We start from the raw sequence: 15858 nt of genomic DNA, 5'->3' as shown, positions 1-15858 counted from the left end.
CAGATGTAAAAAGGAACTCTGTGGACTCTGATGTAAATCCAATCATAAAATATATATGTATAGTTTATACTATAAAAAAAAAAATCTGTGCGCTGCTAAAGTGTTCGGGTTTCACTTGAAGAAAATGTAGCAACCCTACTCACACCCCTTACATATATTCATGTGGGGAACAGTTTCTGCTATTTAGCCAGAATTTCCTTTTTTTATTTTTATTTTGACCTTTTCCATCATCCAGAAAACTTCCTGGATAGCAGCACATGACCTTTATTAGAAATGAATGAATACAGCCCGAGTCTCCTGTCTGTTTATATTTGCGTACGGTTCTGTACACAATGTGAGACTCCGCCCGTGTGAGTGTATAGCCCCGCCCCTAACTAATAAGCCGAGCGCACCCCCCCCCCCCCCGAGACACCACGTGACCCTCCGCTCCTCCCCCTCGCTGCACTGACACGCGCTCCCCCATCAGTTCCGGGTTGTGCGGCTGACGTCATCGCCGGGTCTGAGCCTCGTGTGGTCAGGCAGCGGCTGTCATGTGACTGGGGGAGGGCTCAACTCCCGGAAGTGAGAGGGATGCTGATGCTGGAATAAACATGGCGCTGCGCAGTACGCTCTGTTCGGGGCTGGTGGCTTTTGTTGTATTGTTTCTTGTTTCTATGTGCCGGGCCCGACTCCACCACCTCACTCTGAAGGTAAGAACGGCGGAGGGTAGACAGGGCGAGGAGGAGCCGGACTACCGGGGTGACTGGTGGTCCCGGACACTGACAGGGGGAGAAATGGTGATGACAGGAGAGAGAGGGGCACTAATGAAGCAACGCTGGTGGGAAAGGGGGACACTATGGAGGGGAGACTGTGGAGGGGGGGACACTGACGGGAGGGGGGACACTGACAGGAGGGGAAGGGGAGACTGTGGAGGGGGGACACTGACAGGAGGGGGAGGGGAGACACTGATAGGAGGGGGAGGGGAGACACTGACAGGAGGGGGAGGGGAGACACTGACAGGAGCGGGAGGGGAGACACTGACAGGAGCGGGAGGGGAGACACTGACAGGAGCGGGAGGGGAGACACTGACAGGAGCGGGAGGGGAGACACTGACAGGAGCGGGAGGGGAGACACTGACAGGAGCGGGAGGGGAGACACTGACAGGAGCGGGAAGGGAGACACTGACAGGAGCGGGAAGGGAGACTGGAGGGGAGACACTGACGGGAGGGGAAGGGGAGACTGTGGAGGGGGGACACTGACGGGAGGGGAAGGGGAGACTGTGGAGGGGGACACTGACAGGAGGGGAGACTAGGGAGGGGAGACACTGATAGGAGGGGGAGGGGAGACTAGGGAGGGGAGACACTGATAGGAGGGGGAGGGGAGACTAGGGAGGGGAGACACTGATAGGAGGGGGAGGGGAGACTAGGGAGGGGAGACACTGATAGGAGGGGAGACTAGGGAGGGGAGACACTGACAGGAGGGGGAGGGGAGACACTGACAGGAGGGGAAGGGGAGACACTGACAGGAGGGGAAGGGGAGACACTGACAGGAGCGGGAGGGGAGACTGGAGGGGAGACACTGACAGGAGCGGGAGGGGAGACACTGACAGGAGCGGGAGGGGAGACACTGACAGGAGCGGGAGGGGAGACACTGACGGGAGCGGGAGGGGAGACGCTGACAGGGAGACACTGAAGGGAGCGGGAGGGGAGACGCTGACAGGGAGACACTGACGCTGACGGGAGCGGGAGGGGAGACGCTAGCGGGAGGGGAGACGCTGACAGGGAGACACTGACGGGAGCGGGAGGGGAGACGCTGACAGGGAGACACTGACGGGAGCGGGAGGGGAGACGCTGACAGGGAGACACTGACGGGAGCGGGAGGGGAGACGCTGACAGGGAGACACTGACGGGAGCGGGAGGGGAGACACTGACGGGAGCGGGAGGGGAGACGCTGACAGGGAGACACTGACGGGAGCGGGAGGGGAGACGCTGACAGGGAGACACTGACGGGAGCGGGAGGGGAGACGCTGACAGGGAGACACTGACGGGAGCGGGAGGGGAGACGCTGACAGGGAGACACTGACGGGAGCGGGAGGGGAGACGCTGACAGGGAGACACTGACGGGAGCGGGAGGGGAGACGCTGACAGGGAGACACTGACGGGAGCGGGAGGGGAGACGCTGACAGGGAGACACTGACGGGAGCGGGAGGGGAGACGCTGACAGGGAGACACTGACAGGAGGGGGAGGGGAGACGCTGACAGGAGGGGAGGGGAGACGCTGACAGGGAGACACTGACAGGAGGGGGAGGGGAGACACTGATAGGAGGGGGAGGGGAGACGCTGACAGGGAGACACTGACAGGAGGGGGAGGGGAGACGCTGACAGGGAGACACTGACAGGAGGGGGAGGGGAGACGCTGACAGGGAGACACTGACAGGAGGGGGAGGGGAGACGCTGACAGGGAGACACTGACAGGAGGGGGAGGGGAGACGCTGACAGGGAGACACTGACAGGAGGGGGAGGGGAGACGCTGACAGGGAGACACTGACAGGAGGGGGAGGGGAGACGCTGACAGGGAGACACTGACAGGAGGGGGAGGGGAGACGCTGACAGGGAGACACTGACAGGAGGGGGAGGGGAGACGCTGACAGGGAGACACTGACAGGAGGGGGAGGGGAGACGCTGACAGGGAGACACTGACAGGAGGGGGAGGGGAGACGCTGACAGGGAGACACTGACAGGAGGGGGAGGGGAGACGCTGACAGGGAGACACTGACAGGAGGGGGAGGGGAGACGCTGACAGGGAGACACTGACAGGAGGGGGAGGGGAGACGCTGACAGGGAGACACTGACAGGAGGGGGAGGGGAGACGCTGACAGGGAGACACTGTCAGGAGGGGGAGGGGAGACGCTGACAGGGAGACACTGTCAGGAGGGGGAGGGGAGACGCTGACAGGGAGACACTGACAGGAGGGGGAGGGGAGAAGCTGACAGGAGGGGGGGGGGAGACTGTGGAGGGGAGACACTGACAGGAGGGGGAGGAGACACTGACAGGAGGGGAGACACTGACAGGAGGGGGAGGGGAGACTGTGGAGGGGGGACACTGACAGGAGGGGAGACTGTGGAGGGGGGACACTGACGGGAGACTGTGGAGGGGAGACACTGACAGGAGGGGAGACACTGACAGGAGGGGAGACTGTGGAGGGGGGACACTGACGGGAGACTGTGGAGGGGAGACACTGACAGGAGGGGAGACTGTGGAGGGGAGACACTGACAGGAGGGGAGACACTGACAGGAGGGGGAGGGGAGACTGTGGAGGGGGGACACTGACAGGAGGGGAGACTGTGGAGGGGGGACACTGACAGGAGGGGAAACACTGACAGGAGGGTTGGATGTGAGACTGTGGAGGGTAGATTAAAGAGGGGACACTGGAAAGGTGATGCTGACAAAGATTGAGATGAAACACAGAAGAGGGGCCGGTGACAATGGGGGAAGGGGAGTGAGCGACCACACTGATAGGGGGACACTGAAGGGGGGGAGGGGTGACAGTGCCGTGGGATATGCTGAATATTGTCTTTTGGCAGCACACAAATCTTGTGTTCTATTCCATTTAAATTGTCATCTTAAAGTATTATATTAATAAAATAACAAACATTTTATACTTGCGTGCTTTGTGCTCCAATCCCCCTCTTCTGGGGTCCCCTTGCTGGCGTTCCTGGCTCCTCCTCTTCTCGAGTGCTCTCCTTGCAAGTTGCTTTCTATGGGGGCACTTGTGCCGCCTCAATCCCAGGCCCGATCGCTCTCGCTTATTACAGGTTTTGACTGATGGCACTCCCGCTGCTCTCAGTAATACCCATTAGCAGCAGAAGAGAGTAGAGTGGGGCTGCCAGTGGTGTCAGGGCTGGATCGAGATTGTTGTCAGATAAGTGTTTAGGAAAAGTAGGAGAGGCGTAGACACAGGAAGATTTTTATTTTTTTACCTTAAAGTGGTTGTAAACCCTTACAACCAACTTTGACCTACAGGTAAGCCTAGATTAAGGCTTACCTGTTGGTCCAAGAAATATCTCCTAAACCTATACGGTTTAGGAGATATTTACCCGAAGACAGCCACCGCCGTCTGCGGCGCACAGGCGCGCTGGGCAGGCCGCAGGTCGCGGCAATATGCCGCGAGTGACGGCTCCCATGCGCATGCGCGGGAGTGACGTCATCGCGGCTCTGGCGAATCACAGCGCTGGAGCCGCGAGACCCGGAAGTCGCTCCGGGATACATGGCAGCGGCAAAGAGGAAGACAGAGGACCGCTTCAGGGCCTTCGTTCTTTGGTAAGTTATTCATAATGAGCTAGTATGCTATGCATACTAGCTCATTATGCCTTTGCCTTACAGGGTGTGTTTTAAAAAAATATATAATAATTTTGCCTTGACTTGCTCTTTAAAGCTGAACTTTAAGAGGCGCTCAAGGCTCCTTCAAAAAAATAAATAAAAAATAAAGGTCTCAGGTGCTACCACCACCATCTTGGATAAGGGAAACCGGCAATGAAGCCTTGTGGCTTCACAGCTAGTTCCTTGCTGTGCTTTGTAAATGGCTTGGTGGTGGGGGACGGAGGAGAGGGGCTGAACATCACCTCCAGTACACCATACTCGGCTGATGGGAAGACCTCTAAACCTCCATCTATTGATAAAGATTATGTTTTTTATAATGCACTTGGTCAGTGTGCCCTCTCCTTCTTCTTTTTTTTTTTTTTTTTTTTTTTTTTTTTAATGGCAGGGTCTGGCAGACTGTGTATCTGTCTGCTTGTACCGCCGATATGGGCAGGCAGTTACTTTGTCAGGAAGCTCAATGAACTACTTAGAGTGCTCAACATCCCCCTGGTAGTGCATTGAGAACTACAAGCCGACAGCTGGAAAGGCTGTTGCCACTTGTACTTTTCACTTTCACAGAACACTGTCAATAAATGTCGTGGCTGGGAGGCATCTCACATAGCCGCATCCTCCTTTTTTTTTTTTTTTTACAATTGCAGGGAGAGATGATCGCCTACTTACTGTCAAAACGTGGGATGGGGGGGTCTGCGGGCCGATGCATCTCTAACATGTTAAATGTTATATCTTGAATATGGATATAATATGTTACAAAAGGTGAATTTAAGGTAAACAAAAAACTCCCGTGCCAGGTGATCAACCCCCACCCTTCCCATCCAGCCCCTCTTTGTACTTACCTCAGTGAATTCTCAATCAGTTGTCTGAGAGCAGCGGGTCTCTCCTTCTTCCTCACTGGGCAGATAGATGGCAGCGGGAGCCATTGGCTCCTGCTGCTGTCAATTAACCACTTTGACAAGGCAGTGGGGGGCAGTCCTGCACAAGTGCTCCCATAGAAAGCAGCTTTCTATGGTGGGCAATAGCTAAAAAAGTAGGAGCGACAGCGGGAAGCCCCAGAAGAGGAGGAGCGGGGCTGGTCTGTGCAAAACCACAGATCAAGTAAGTATAACGTGTTTGTTATTTTAATTTAAAAAAAAATACAAGCCTTAGAAAAACTTCTCAGCCAGTTCCTCTTCCTACTGCACATGTGTGCCATGGCCCCAGTCATTGTTCTGGGTGAGCCATTCTGCCATGGACACCGCCATGAGTGATACTCATCCATAGGAATGAATGAGGCTGCAGCATGCATGTGCAGTTGAAAGAGGCCCAACATTCTCCTTGCACAGGCTTTGTGGTACAGAGCACAGGAGCACACAAGGTAAACATGGCACATAGCCTCACTGCTCCCACCTCCTGGACAGAGCACCTCAGTGACCAAAGGGGAAGCTCATGAGATGGAAGTTGGTGGGGGCCAAGCTTTATTTTTTATTTTTTTTTACTGTTGAGAAAGTTAAGTTTTAAGTGTAAGTGTACCTGCTTATACCATATAAATGTAGCTGCCTATATCATCCCATCTATGAATTATTTTGACTTATGGCCCTTACTGTAGCTAACTTCTAAACATGCCTTCTATCATCCTATGCTCTGCACTTGCAGTGTTTGTGAAAGAGTAACTGTCATGGCCATGTGCTGACAACCTGGTGAAAGTCTATAGAATAACTTAATTCTCTGTCACTAAAAGTTCATATGATCTTCTATTATGACACACTGGGGGTTATTTACGAAAGGCAAATCCACTCTGCGCTGCAAGTGCACATGAAAGTCCAGTCGCTCTCAATCTAAGGCCGCGTACACACGCGGGGACTGTTCGCCCAACTTTGTCCGTCAAACAGTTTCGGCAAACAGTCCGCTCAAAATTAGCATGGACGGACATGGCCACACACGACGTACGAACAGTTTGCTGAAACCGTGCGCGATGACGTGAACGGCACGTACGACGGGACGAAAAATACGACGTCCTATACACTGCATTATAACTTTCGGCGTGAAAATCCTTTCTGAGCATGCGCGGAACTTTGTTTGACGAACAAGCCTACACACGCGGGGACTGTCCGCTGAAACAAGGTTTCAGCGGACAGTTTTTCGGAATTTCCGAAAAACCTTGTTCAGCGGACTGTTCGCTGAAACTGTCCGCTGAAAGCCCACACACGAGCGGACTGTCCGCTGAAACTTGGTTTCAGCGGACAGTTTCAGCGAACAGTCCCCGCGTGTGTACGCGGCCTAAGGGGTTGATCTGAAATGAGGGGAAGCTCTGCTGATTTTATCATCCAATCATGTGCAAGCTAAAATTCTGTTTATTTTCCTTGCATGTCCCCCTTAGATCTACAGTGACTTTACTTCCAGGTGCACTTGCAGTACAAAGTGGATTTTCCTTTAGTAAATAACCCCTACTGTCTGTGAGAGAGGCTGCTCAATCTCCCCCACATGCCTGTCACATTAGGTTGAGTGTCTGCGTCCATTCAGCCCTTGTGCCCCTAGAGCAGTGGTCTCCAAACTGTAGCTGGGGAACTGGATGCAGCCCCTTTCTTACCTTTTATCCGGCCCTTGGGGCACCAATCCTCCCACTGACACCATCAAAAGGGCACCATTCCTCCCGCTGACACCAATGATAGGGCACAATTCCTTCCATTGACGCCAACGATGGGGCAGAATTTCTTTAATTGACACCAACATTGGGACACTAGTCCTCTTACACCAAAGATGGGGCACTGTTTACTCTTACTGGATGCCAGCACATTTTCTACACAGTCTGGCCCTCCTAAAGTCTGAAGAACTGTAAGCTGCCCCTTCTGTTTAGAAAGTTTGGAGACCCCTGCCCCAGAGACTTGAATGGGCTGCCTACATGCAGCCCCTGAAAGCTCCAGCTGCATAAACATGACCCATTCATGGTCTCCAGGCTTGGCACCCATGTGAATGAGGCCTTAAAATGTTCCCTCCTCCCTATGCTTCCTAACCTGTATAAAGGAGATCTGTGTACTTGCCTATTTTGGTCATTGCACTCTTGTCACATGATCCTTCAGCTCTGGTAAGGGAGCGATCACTTCTGAACCTGTGATGTCAAACGCATCTCCCATCGCTCAGCAATTGTCAGGGCTCCCTCCTCTCCCCTGCAGCAACCACTCACTGATACCGAGGATCAGGAGCTGCAGGATCATGTGACTGGACCAGAGCTGGTTAAAAATACACAATTATACACTTCTTTTTCATACAGGTTAGAAGGAGGGGGAAGGAAGGGAACTGTTTTAAGAATTGATATAGTTACGCTTTTTTTTTCACTTCAGCCCCCATTCACACCTATGCAAACTAGATGTGCGTTTCCCCGCATCTAATTGGCATAGTAGGAGAATGTGACTCGCTCCCTATGGAGCCGGGGCGGCTGCGGAGCGCACTGCAGAAAAAATGCGTGCGTCTTTGGCTCAGTTTCAGGGCCAAATTCAGGCATAGAATCGGCCCTGATTCGTCCCTGAAATGGGGAACAGGGACGCACAGCGCTGATGTGCGTTTCGCAGTGTGTTATAGTGTGAACCCAGGCTTAGTCTTCATCTTTAAAGAGGAAGTAAACCCTGATGAGTTTACTTCCTCTTTCATTACCTGCAAAGGTAAAGCATATGGACTACTATACATCGCATAGTAGTCCATTATGTGTCACTTACCTGACACAGGAGCCAGCGAAGTCACCACTGTCCCCTGTAGTCCGCCGCATCCATCTTCTCGGTGGGTCTCGCTGCTCCGCCGCTGTCATCGCGGCTTCGCCGAATGACATCACTCCCGCGCATGCGCACGGGAGCCGCCACTCGCGGCATATCGCCGTTGACTGCGGCGCGCTCAGTGCGCCTGCGTGCCGCTGTCTATGGCACATGCACCGTAGACAGCGGTGCCTGTCTTTCGGCAAATATCTCCTAAACCATGTAGGTTTAGGAGATATTTCTTGGACCTACAGGTAAGCCTTAATCTAGGCTTACCTGTAGGTCAAAGTGTGTTGTAAGGGTTTACAACCACTTTAAAGTAATACCCAGTGATCCTGTTGAAGGTCTTGTTTAGGCACTTCCTGTTATAGTGTTACAACTCTGTGTCCTTTTCTCCCAATCACTCTCCTACGTTGTCACCCTGTCAGATACTCTTCTGGTGCAAAGAGGCGCAAACAAGTCCCACTGTTGTCACTTTCAGAAAGCACTAAGTAATGACACGCAGCCTACACTGAAGGGGACACATACGAACAGGAAGTTGTTGGAAGAGTCTTGAGGGCAAGATGAAGGTTAAAAAAAATAAATAAAACAAAGTGTAGAAACCTCCCACAGAATTATTTATGATACAATTTAGTAAACTGTCATGAATTGGGATTTCCCCCCTACTTCCTTTGTCACCCGGGTACTGCTGGAGATTGTTCTCTGTAATTGTTTAATGAGCACAGCACGTCCTAGTGAAAGTAATATTAAGAATGGATCTGTAATGTTTGCTTTAACACAGCTATGCTACTGTGTTTGTGTGTGTTTAACAAGTAGTTTTACAGGTTTTTTTTGTATTGAGAAGCCTGAGATCATCGGGTATCTCTTTGGTGATTCATGGTTCAGGGTAATTTACAATAGACCCATCTAAGATTAAGGTGTCCTTTTATGAAGCAGTGAAATCTATTCATTGCTTCATTCTCTGACATTAACAGAGGAGATCCTTCTCCTTCCTCTATGTGCCAGTTTATGAAGCGGAGTAGATCGCTTCACCCTTGGAGGAGTGAAGCGATCTACAAATGCTTCTAACGGTGGAGAATGGCCCCTGATAATGCAATCTTGTGAAGCTTTAATGTGTCAGTCAGTGACGATTCTCAGTGTGTGGAGATAATCGGCGGGAGAACATGTTCAAACACTTCTCCCCCCAATTATCTCTGGTTCATAAACTGTTTATGGGCTGTGATCAGCGGCAATCCTCTGGATCTCTGCTGATCACTGCTTCATAAACGGACACCTAAGTGGACTATCTTATAATTCACATCAGAGACTGTGATCTTTGTGGGCTTTTTATACAGTGCCTTGCAAAAGTATTCATACCCCTTTTGGAATTTTCTAAATTTTGTCATGTTACAACCAAAAACGTAAATGTGTTTTATTGGGATTTTATGTGATAGACTAACACAAAGTGGCACATCATTTTGAAGTGAAAGGAAAAATTATATATATATATATATATATATATATATATATATATATATATATATATATATATATATATATATATATATATACCCGCGGAAGCCGAGTACGCATATGTGCGTACGCTCGGCGGGAAAGGGTTAAAGATTATAACTACCGGTGAGAATAAGTTCTTACATTTAGGCTGGATTCACACCTATGCATTCTTGGTGCTTTTTTGCGTTTTACAGATTTGCACTACAGAAAGTGTTTCATAGGAAATCATGTTAAAAGGACTGCAAGTCTGCAAAAAGCACTAAAACTGCATAGGTGAGAATCTGTCTCTTCAGTTCCATCATGGCAGCACCTATTAGAGGGCAGCATCTCCCCTGCTGCCACCACCTCCCTCACCTTGATGTGTCACTGCCATATCACCAGCTGTCCCATTAAAGTGAATGGGACTGTTGGGGAGTCAACAGCGGGTCAGAGGAGGAGCCTCTGTGAGACAGAGATGACAATTGCTCTTTAAAAATTATTATTTAAGGGCCAGTTCACACCAGATGCAGTTCTGTGCAGTTCTGTTTTTTTTTTTTTTTTTTTTTGCACCAATACGGTCAGTTCTGGTCAGATTCCGGTCAGTTTCTGCACCAGAAAGTGACCGGAAACTGACCAGAAACTGACTGCATGGTGTGAACTAGAGCCATTGGAATACATGGAAAACACAGTGTATGCAATTTTAGTGCAGAAAAAAGTGTGCGGAACTGAACGGAACTGCGTCTGGTGTGAACTGGCCCTTAATCAAGTATTTTACTAGTCATTTAAATTGTGATTTAAATCGGCTTGATTAAAATCAAATCCACCCTGGCTCCATCCATCTTCCCATCAACTCTGACCAGCTTCTCTAGCCCCTGCTGAAGAAAAAGCATCCTCACAACATGATGCTGTCGCCACCATGTTTCACGGTGGGGATGGTATGTTCAGGGTTATGTGTTAGTTTTCTACCACACATAACGTTTTGCTTGCAGGTCAAAAAGTTAGATTTTGGTCTCGTCTAACCAGAGCACCTTCTTCCACATTAGGGCTGCAACGAACGATTATTTTCATAATCGATTAGTTGGCCGATTGTTTCGATTAATCGGTTAATAGCCTTAAAAAAAAATGGGTCAAATTGACGTTCATTTTCAACCACAGTGACAGGAAAATTTGGAAATAGAAAACTTCTCGGTCAAAGGAATTTTCAGTGTATGTGTTTTTTTTTTTTTTCAGAAATGAAGTGAAAATTTCAAACAAAATTCTTTCATTCAGCGAATGTACAAAGATTTTTCTTCTGAATATTCTCACCTGAAAATTGATCCATGAGGCCAGCATAAGGCACGGTGAACACCTATGCAGTTTTTGCTTTTGATCTGTTTCCGCAGTGCTTTTTGCTGTGCGTTTAGATTTTTGCGCACGTGATTTTACTGCAATATGCGCTTTTTTTTTTTTTGGGCAGATTAAAAAACACAAATTGCTGCAAAAACGCATTACATTCTTTTCTGTTGAAGTATATTGAACCAAAAAAGCACCATTTTGCGTTAAAAGTCCCTGAACCTTTCCAAATATGCAGCGGCTGAAAAAAGCACAGATATGAAGGTGTCCCATAGGAAACCATGTAAATGAACTGTACTGTGTTTCTGCAAAAAGCACCAATAAACATATAGATGTGAACCAGGCCTAAGACATTTAGTAACATAATGGGGTTAAAAAGACTAAAATTAGCCCTTTATAGTACAAAAAAAGCAGATAACTACTGGAAGGGGTTAATTTTTTTACTGTAGAACAGTGAAAGTAATATTTACAGTAGTGATTATATTTTTGTACTATAAAGGGTTCATTTTTCGTTTTTTTTTTTAACCCCATTATTTTACTGGCCGATTAATTGATTATGAAAATAGTAATCAATTTCATAATCGATTAGTTGTCAATTAATCGATTAGTTGTTTCAGCCCTATTCCACATGTTTGCTGTGTCCCCCACATGGCTTCTTACAAATGGCACTTCTTATGGCTTTCTTCTTGCCACCCTTCCATAAAGACCAGATTTGTGGAGTGCACGACTAATAGTTGCCCTGTGGACAGATTCTCCCACCTGAGCTGTTGATCTCTGCAGCTCCTCCAGACTTACCATGGACCTCTTGGCCATACTCTTTCCATTTTCAGATGATGGATTGAACAATGCTCCATGAGCTTTTCAAAGCTTGGGATATTTTTTATAACCTAACCCTGCTTTAACCTCCCTGGCAGTATTCCCGAGTCTGGCTCAGGATGAGATTTAATTACCATAAGCGGTATTCCCGAGCCAGACTCGGGATCCCATCGCAGGATCCGTGTAGGGGGGTTACTTACCTTGTCCCCTGGATCCAGCCATGTTTCTCTCAATCTGTGACAGAGCAGAGCTCCGTTCCCTGTGAGCGTTGCGACGCACAGGGACGGAGTTCGGTGCCAAATTCAAAAAGTAAAAAACACAGTATAGATACAGTAATCTTAAAGATTACAGTACTGTATCAAATAATTACTCATCCCCTTTGTCCCTAGTGGTTTGTCCTGTGTCCTGCATACAGTTTTATATTATAAATACTGTTCTTTGCCAGGAAATTGGAGATTGTCCATAGCAACCAAAAAGTGTCAGTTTACATCAAAAGTGGTTATAGACCAGCTAGAAAACAGCGATAATAAATTAAAATCACTTGCAGAATTGAGCGATAGTCATTTGTGGGGAAATTCCAACACTAAAAGTAATGACAGCGACAATTCTGCAACTCAGCATATTTCAGTGTTTTTGGTTTGATTACATTGAATAATATATATATTTTATAATTTATTTCATATTTTATCATACCTGGGATGTCTATTAGACTCTTGGATGGATTTAAGGGAATTATTTGTAGACATGTGCATTCGTTTTCGTCCGAATGCATTTTCGTCCGAATTTCAGCTATTTTAGTTTTTGTTTTGACAAACGATAACGAAAGCACAAAATCCGAAAAACGAAAGATCCGACATAAATAAATGCTTTATTTTCGTTTTCATTGTTACAACAGTTCGATATAGAATAGGAGATTCGACATGACTCTGACAACAATGTGTCTATAGAACCTGTGGTCGAATGTGCCTAACCTTACCTCTATTAGTCCAAGATTGTATAGAGAAAATATTCGACAGAGAAAAAAGATTTGACAGAGAGAAAAGATTCTGCAAGTTACTGTCCTAAAAAGTGTTTGGGGACCCGGGTCCTGCCCCAGGGGACGTGTATCAATGCAAAAAAAAGTTTTAAAAACGGCCGTTTTTTCGGGAGCAGTGATTTTAATAATGATTAAAGTGAAACAAAAGTGTAATATTCCTTTAAATTTCGTAGGGGGGGGGGGGGGGGTTGTCTATAGTATGCCTGTGAAGGGGCGCATGTTTCCCGTGCTTAGAATTGTCCCTGCACAAAGTGTCATTTATGCAGGAAAAAAAGTCCTTTAAAATCACTCGCAGCTATAATGAATTGTCGGCTCCGTAATACAGAGAACACTCATTGAAAGTCATTGATAAAAAAATAAAAAAATAAATAAAAAAAGCGTGGGGGTCCCCCAAATTCAATTACCAGGCCCTTCAGGTCTGGTATGGATATTAAGGGGAACCCCGCATCAAATTTAAAAAAAAATTGACGTGGGGTTCCCCCTAAAAATCCATACCAGACCCTTTATCCGAGCACGCAACCTGGCAGGCCGCAGGAAAAGAGGGGGGGACGAGAGAGCGGCCCCCCCTCCCTCCTGAACCGTACCAGGCCACATGCCCTCAACATTGGGAGGATGCTTTGGGGGTCTGTGACCCCTCAAAGCACCTTGTCCCCATGTTGATGAGGACAAGGGCCTCATCCCCACAACCCTGGCCGGTGGTTGTGGAGGTCTGCGGGCGGGGGGCTTATCAGAATCTGGAAGCCCCCTTTAACAAGGGGACCCCCAGATCCCGGCCCCCCCCTGTTTGAAATGGTAAGGGGGTACAAAAGTACCCCTACCATTTCACAAAGAAAGTGTAAAAAATGGTTAAATAAAACACACACACTTTTGAAAAATTCCTTTATTAAAAATAAAAAAAAGATTCCAGCGGCGGTAATCCACTCTTGCTATCCAGCGATGTCTCATCTCATCCAGCGCAGCGATCCATCCTTCTTCTGTCTCCTCCACGGAGACACTGCAGGCATTCCGGCGGCTGACGTTTCTTATATACGGAGGGCGGGGCCACCCGTCACCTGACCCCGCCCCCCCTCTGACGCAAGGAGAAACCCGGGGTTCCCTGTGACGTAGGGGTGACCCGCACCCCTCTGATGTAACACAGGCAGGTTTCCGTTACATCAGAGGGGGGGTGGGGTCACCCATACGTCACGGGGAACCCCGGGTTTCCCCTTGCGTCAGAGGGGGGCGGGGTCAGGTGACGGGTGGCCCCGCCCTCCGTATATAAGAAACGTCAGCCGCCGGAATGCCTGTAGTGTCTCCGTGGAGGAGACAGAAGAAGGATGGATCGCTGCGCTGGATGAGATGAGACATCGCTGGAGAGATGACCGTCCGTCGCTGGATAGCAAGAGTGGATTACCGCCGCTGGAATCCTTTTTTTTTTTTTTTTTTTTTTTTTTTTTTTTTAATAAAGGAATTTTTCAAAAGTGTGTTTGTTTTATTTAACCATTTTTTACACTTTCTTTGTGAAATGGTAGGGGTACTTTTGTACCCCCTTACCATTTCAAACAGGGGGGGGGGCGGGATCTGGGGGTCCCTTTGTTAAAGGGGGCTTCCAGATTCTGATAAGCCCCCCGCCCGCAGACCTCCACAACCACCGGCCAGGGTTGTGGGGATGAGGCCCTTGTCCTCATCAACATGGGGACAAGGTGCTTTGAGGGGTCACAGACCCCCAAAGCATCCTCCCAATGTTGAGGGCATGTGGCCTGGTACGGTTCAGGAGGGAGGGGGGGCCGCTCTCTCGTCCCCCCCCTCTTTTCCTGCGGCCTGCCAGGTTGCGTGCTTGGATAAAGGGTCTGGTATGGATTTTTAGGGGGAACCCCACGTCAATTTTTTTTTAAATTTGACGCGGGGTTCCCCTTATTATCCATACCAGACCTGAAGGGCCTGGTAATTGAATTTGGGGGACCCCCACGCTTTTTTTTTTATTTTTTTTTTATTTTTTTTTTATCAATGACTTTCAATGAGTGTTCTCTGTATTACGGAGCCGACAATTCATTATAGCTGCGAGTGATTTTAAAGGACTTTTTTTCCTGCATAAATGACACTTTGTGCAGGGACAATTCTAAGCACTGGAAACATGCGCCCCTTCACAGGCATACTATAGACAACCCCCCCCCCTACGAAATTTAAAGGAATATTACACTTTTATTGTTTCACTTTAATCATTATTAAAATCACTGCTCCCGAAAAAACGGCCGTTTTTAAAACTTTTTTTTGCATTGATACATGTCCCCTGGGGCAGGACCCGGGTCCCCAAACACTTTTTAGGACAGTAACTTGCAAATTAGCCTTTAAAATTAGCACTTTAGATTTTGAACGTTGGAGTCCCATAGACTTTAATAGGGTTCTAAAGTATGCTATATAGTTAGCTCCGTCGAATCTTCTTTATACATTGACAGACACCATAAGCCTTCCAAGACAGATTTGACCGTAATTCATGTGGATTTTTGGACGAATGCAATTTTTGAACGAAAAACGAAATAAATAAAAACGAATTTCGGGAGTAACTAAATAAATTAAGTTTTCGGACGAAAACGAAATTCCGAAACGAAATATTTTACTCTGCACATGTCTAATTATTTCTAAGAATTACAGGCCTACGATATAAAACGCCATATTTGAAATAATCATACCGCCGGGTAGAGCTGCTCGATTAATCGTTAAAAAAACTGTGATCTCGATTCACCCCCTCTGACCATCTCTCCCGCTGAGAGTAGGCGATTCTTTCATATAAACCAGTGGAGAGATTATCTGCTCACTCAGCTGTCAAAAGAAAGCATCCTGGGCAATCTGCCAAGTGTAGAACTTGAAACATTGTAACTAATGCCGCGTACACACGGGCGGACTGTATGGCCAACTTAGTCCGTCGAAACACATTTCAGCGGACAGTCCGCTCGTGTGTGGGCTTCAGCTGACTTTTTCAGCGTGCAGTCTGGCGTACTAAGTATTTCGGATTTTTCGAAATTCTGTCCGTCATACTTTGGTTTCAGCGGACAATCCGCTCGTGAGTAGGCTAGTTCGACGGACTAAGAATGGCGCATGCTCAGAAAGGATTTACACGGCGAAAGGTTGCATTGCTGTGTATTGG

The 15858-nt window shown here is 48.3% G+C and overlaps 1 protein-coding gene across 4 annotated transcripts in view; it reads left to right on the top strand.

Annotated features, from left to right (window-relative positions):
* The first annotated feature begins 515 nt into the window (after positions 1-515).
* GPR107 (G protein-coupled receptor 107) overlaps positions 516-15858 on the top strand; it is a 168788-nt gene continuing 153445 nt past the window's right edge. For 2 of the 4 annotated variants that reach the window (XM_077478255.1, XM_077478273.1), the window contains exon 1: positions 518-689. In XM_077478255.1, coding sequence (XP_077334381.1) covers positions 591-689 — 99 coding nt within the window. In that variant the 5' untranslated portion in view covers positions 518-590. Of the gene's footprint in view, positions 690-15858 lie in introns of all 4 variants that reach the window. The other 2 variants (XM_077478264.1, XM_077478281.1) reach the window with 2 other exon arrangements.

Source organism: Lithobates pipiens, unplaced genomic scaffold (genome assembly GCF_037356315.1).
Source record: "Lithobates pipiens isolate NorthernLeopardFrog02 unplaced genomic scaffold, aLitPip1_a1.2 Scaffold_1, whole genome shotgun sequence".
NCBI classification, from domain to species: domain Eukaryota; kingdom Metazoa; phylum Chordata; class Amphibia; order Anura; family Ranidae; genus Lithobates; species Lithobates pipiens.
This window is presented reverse-complemented; position numbering and strand designations above follow the sequence as displayed.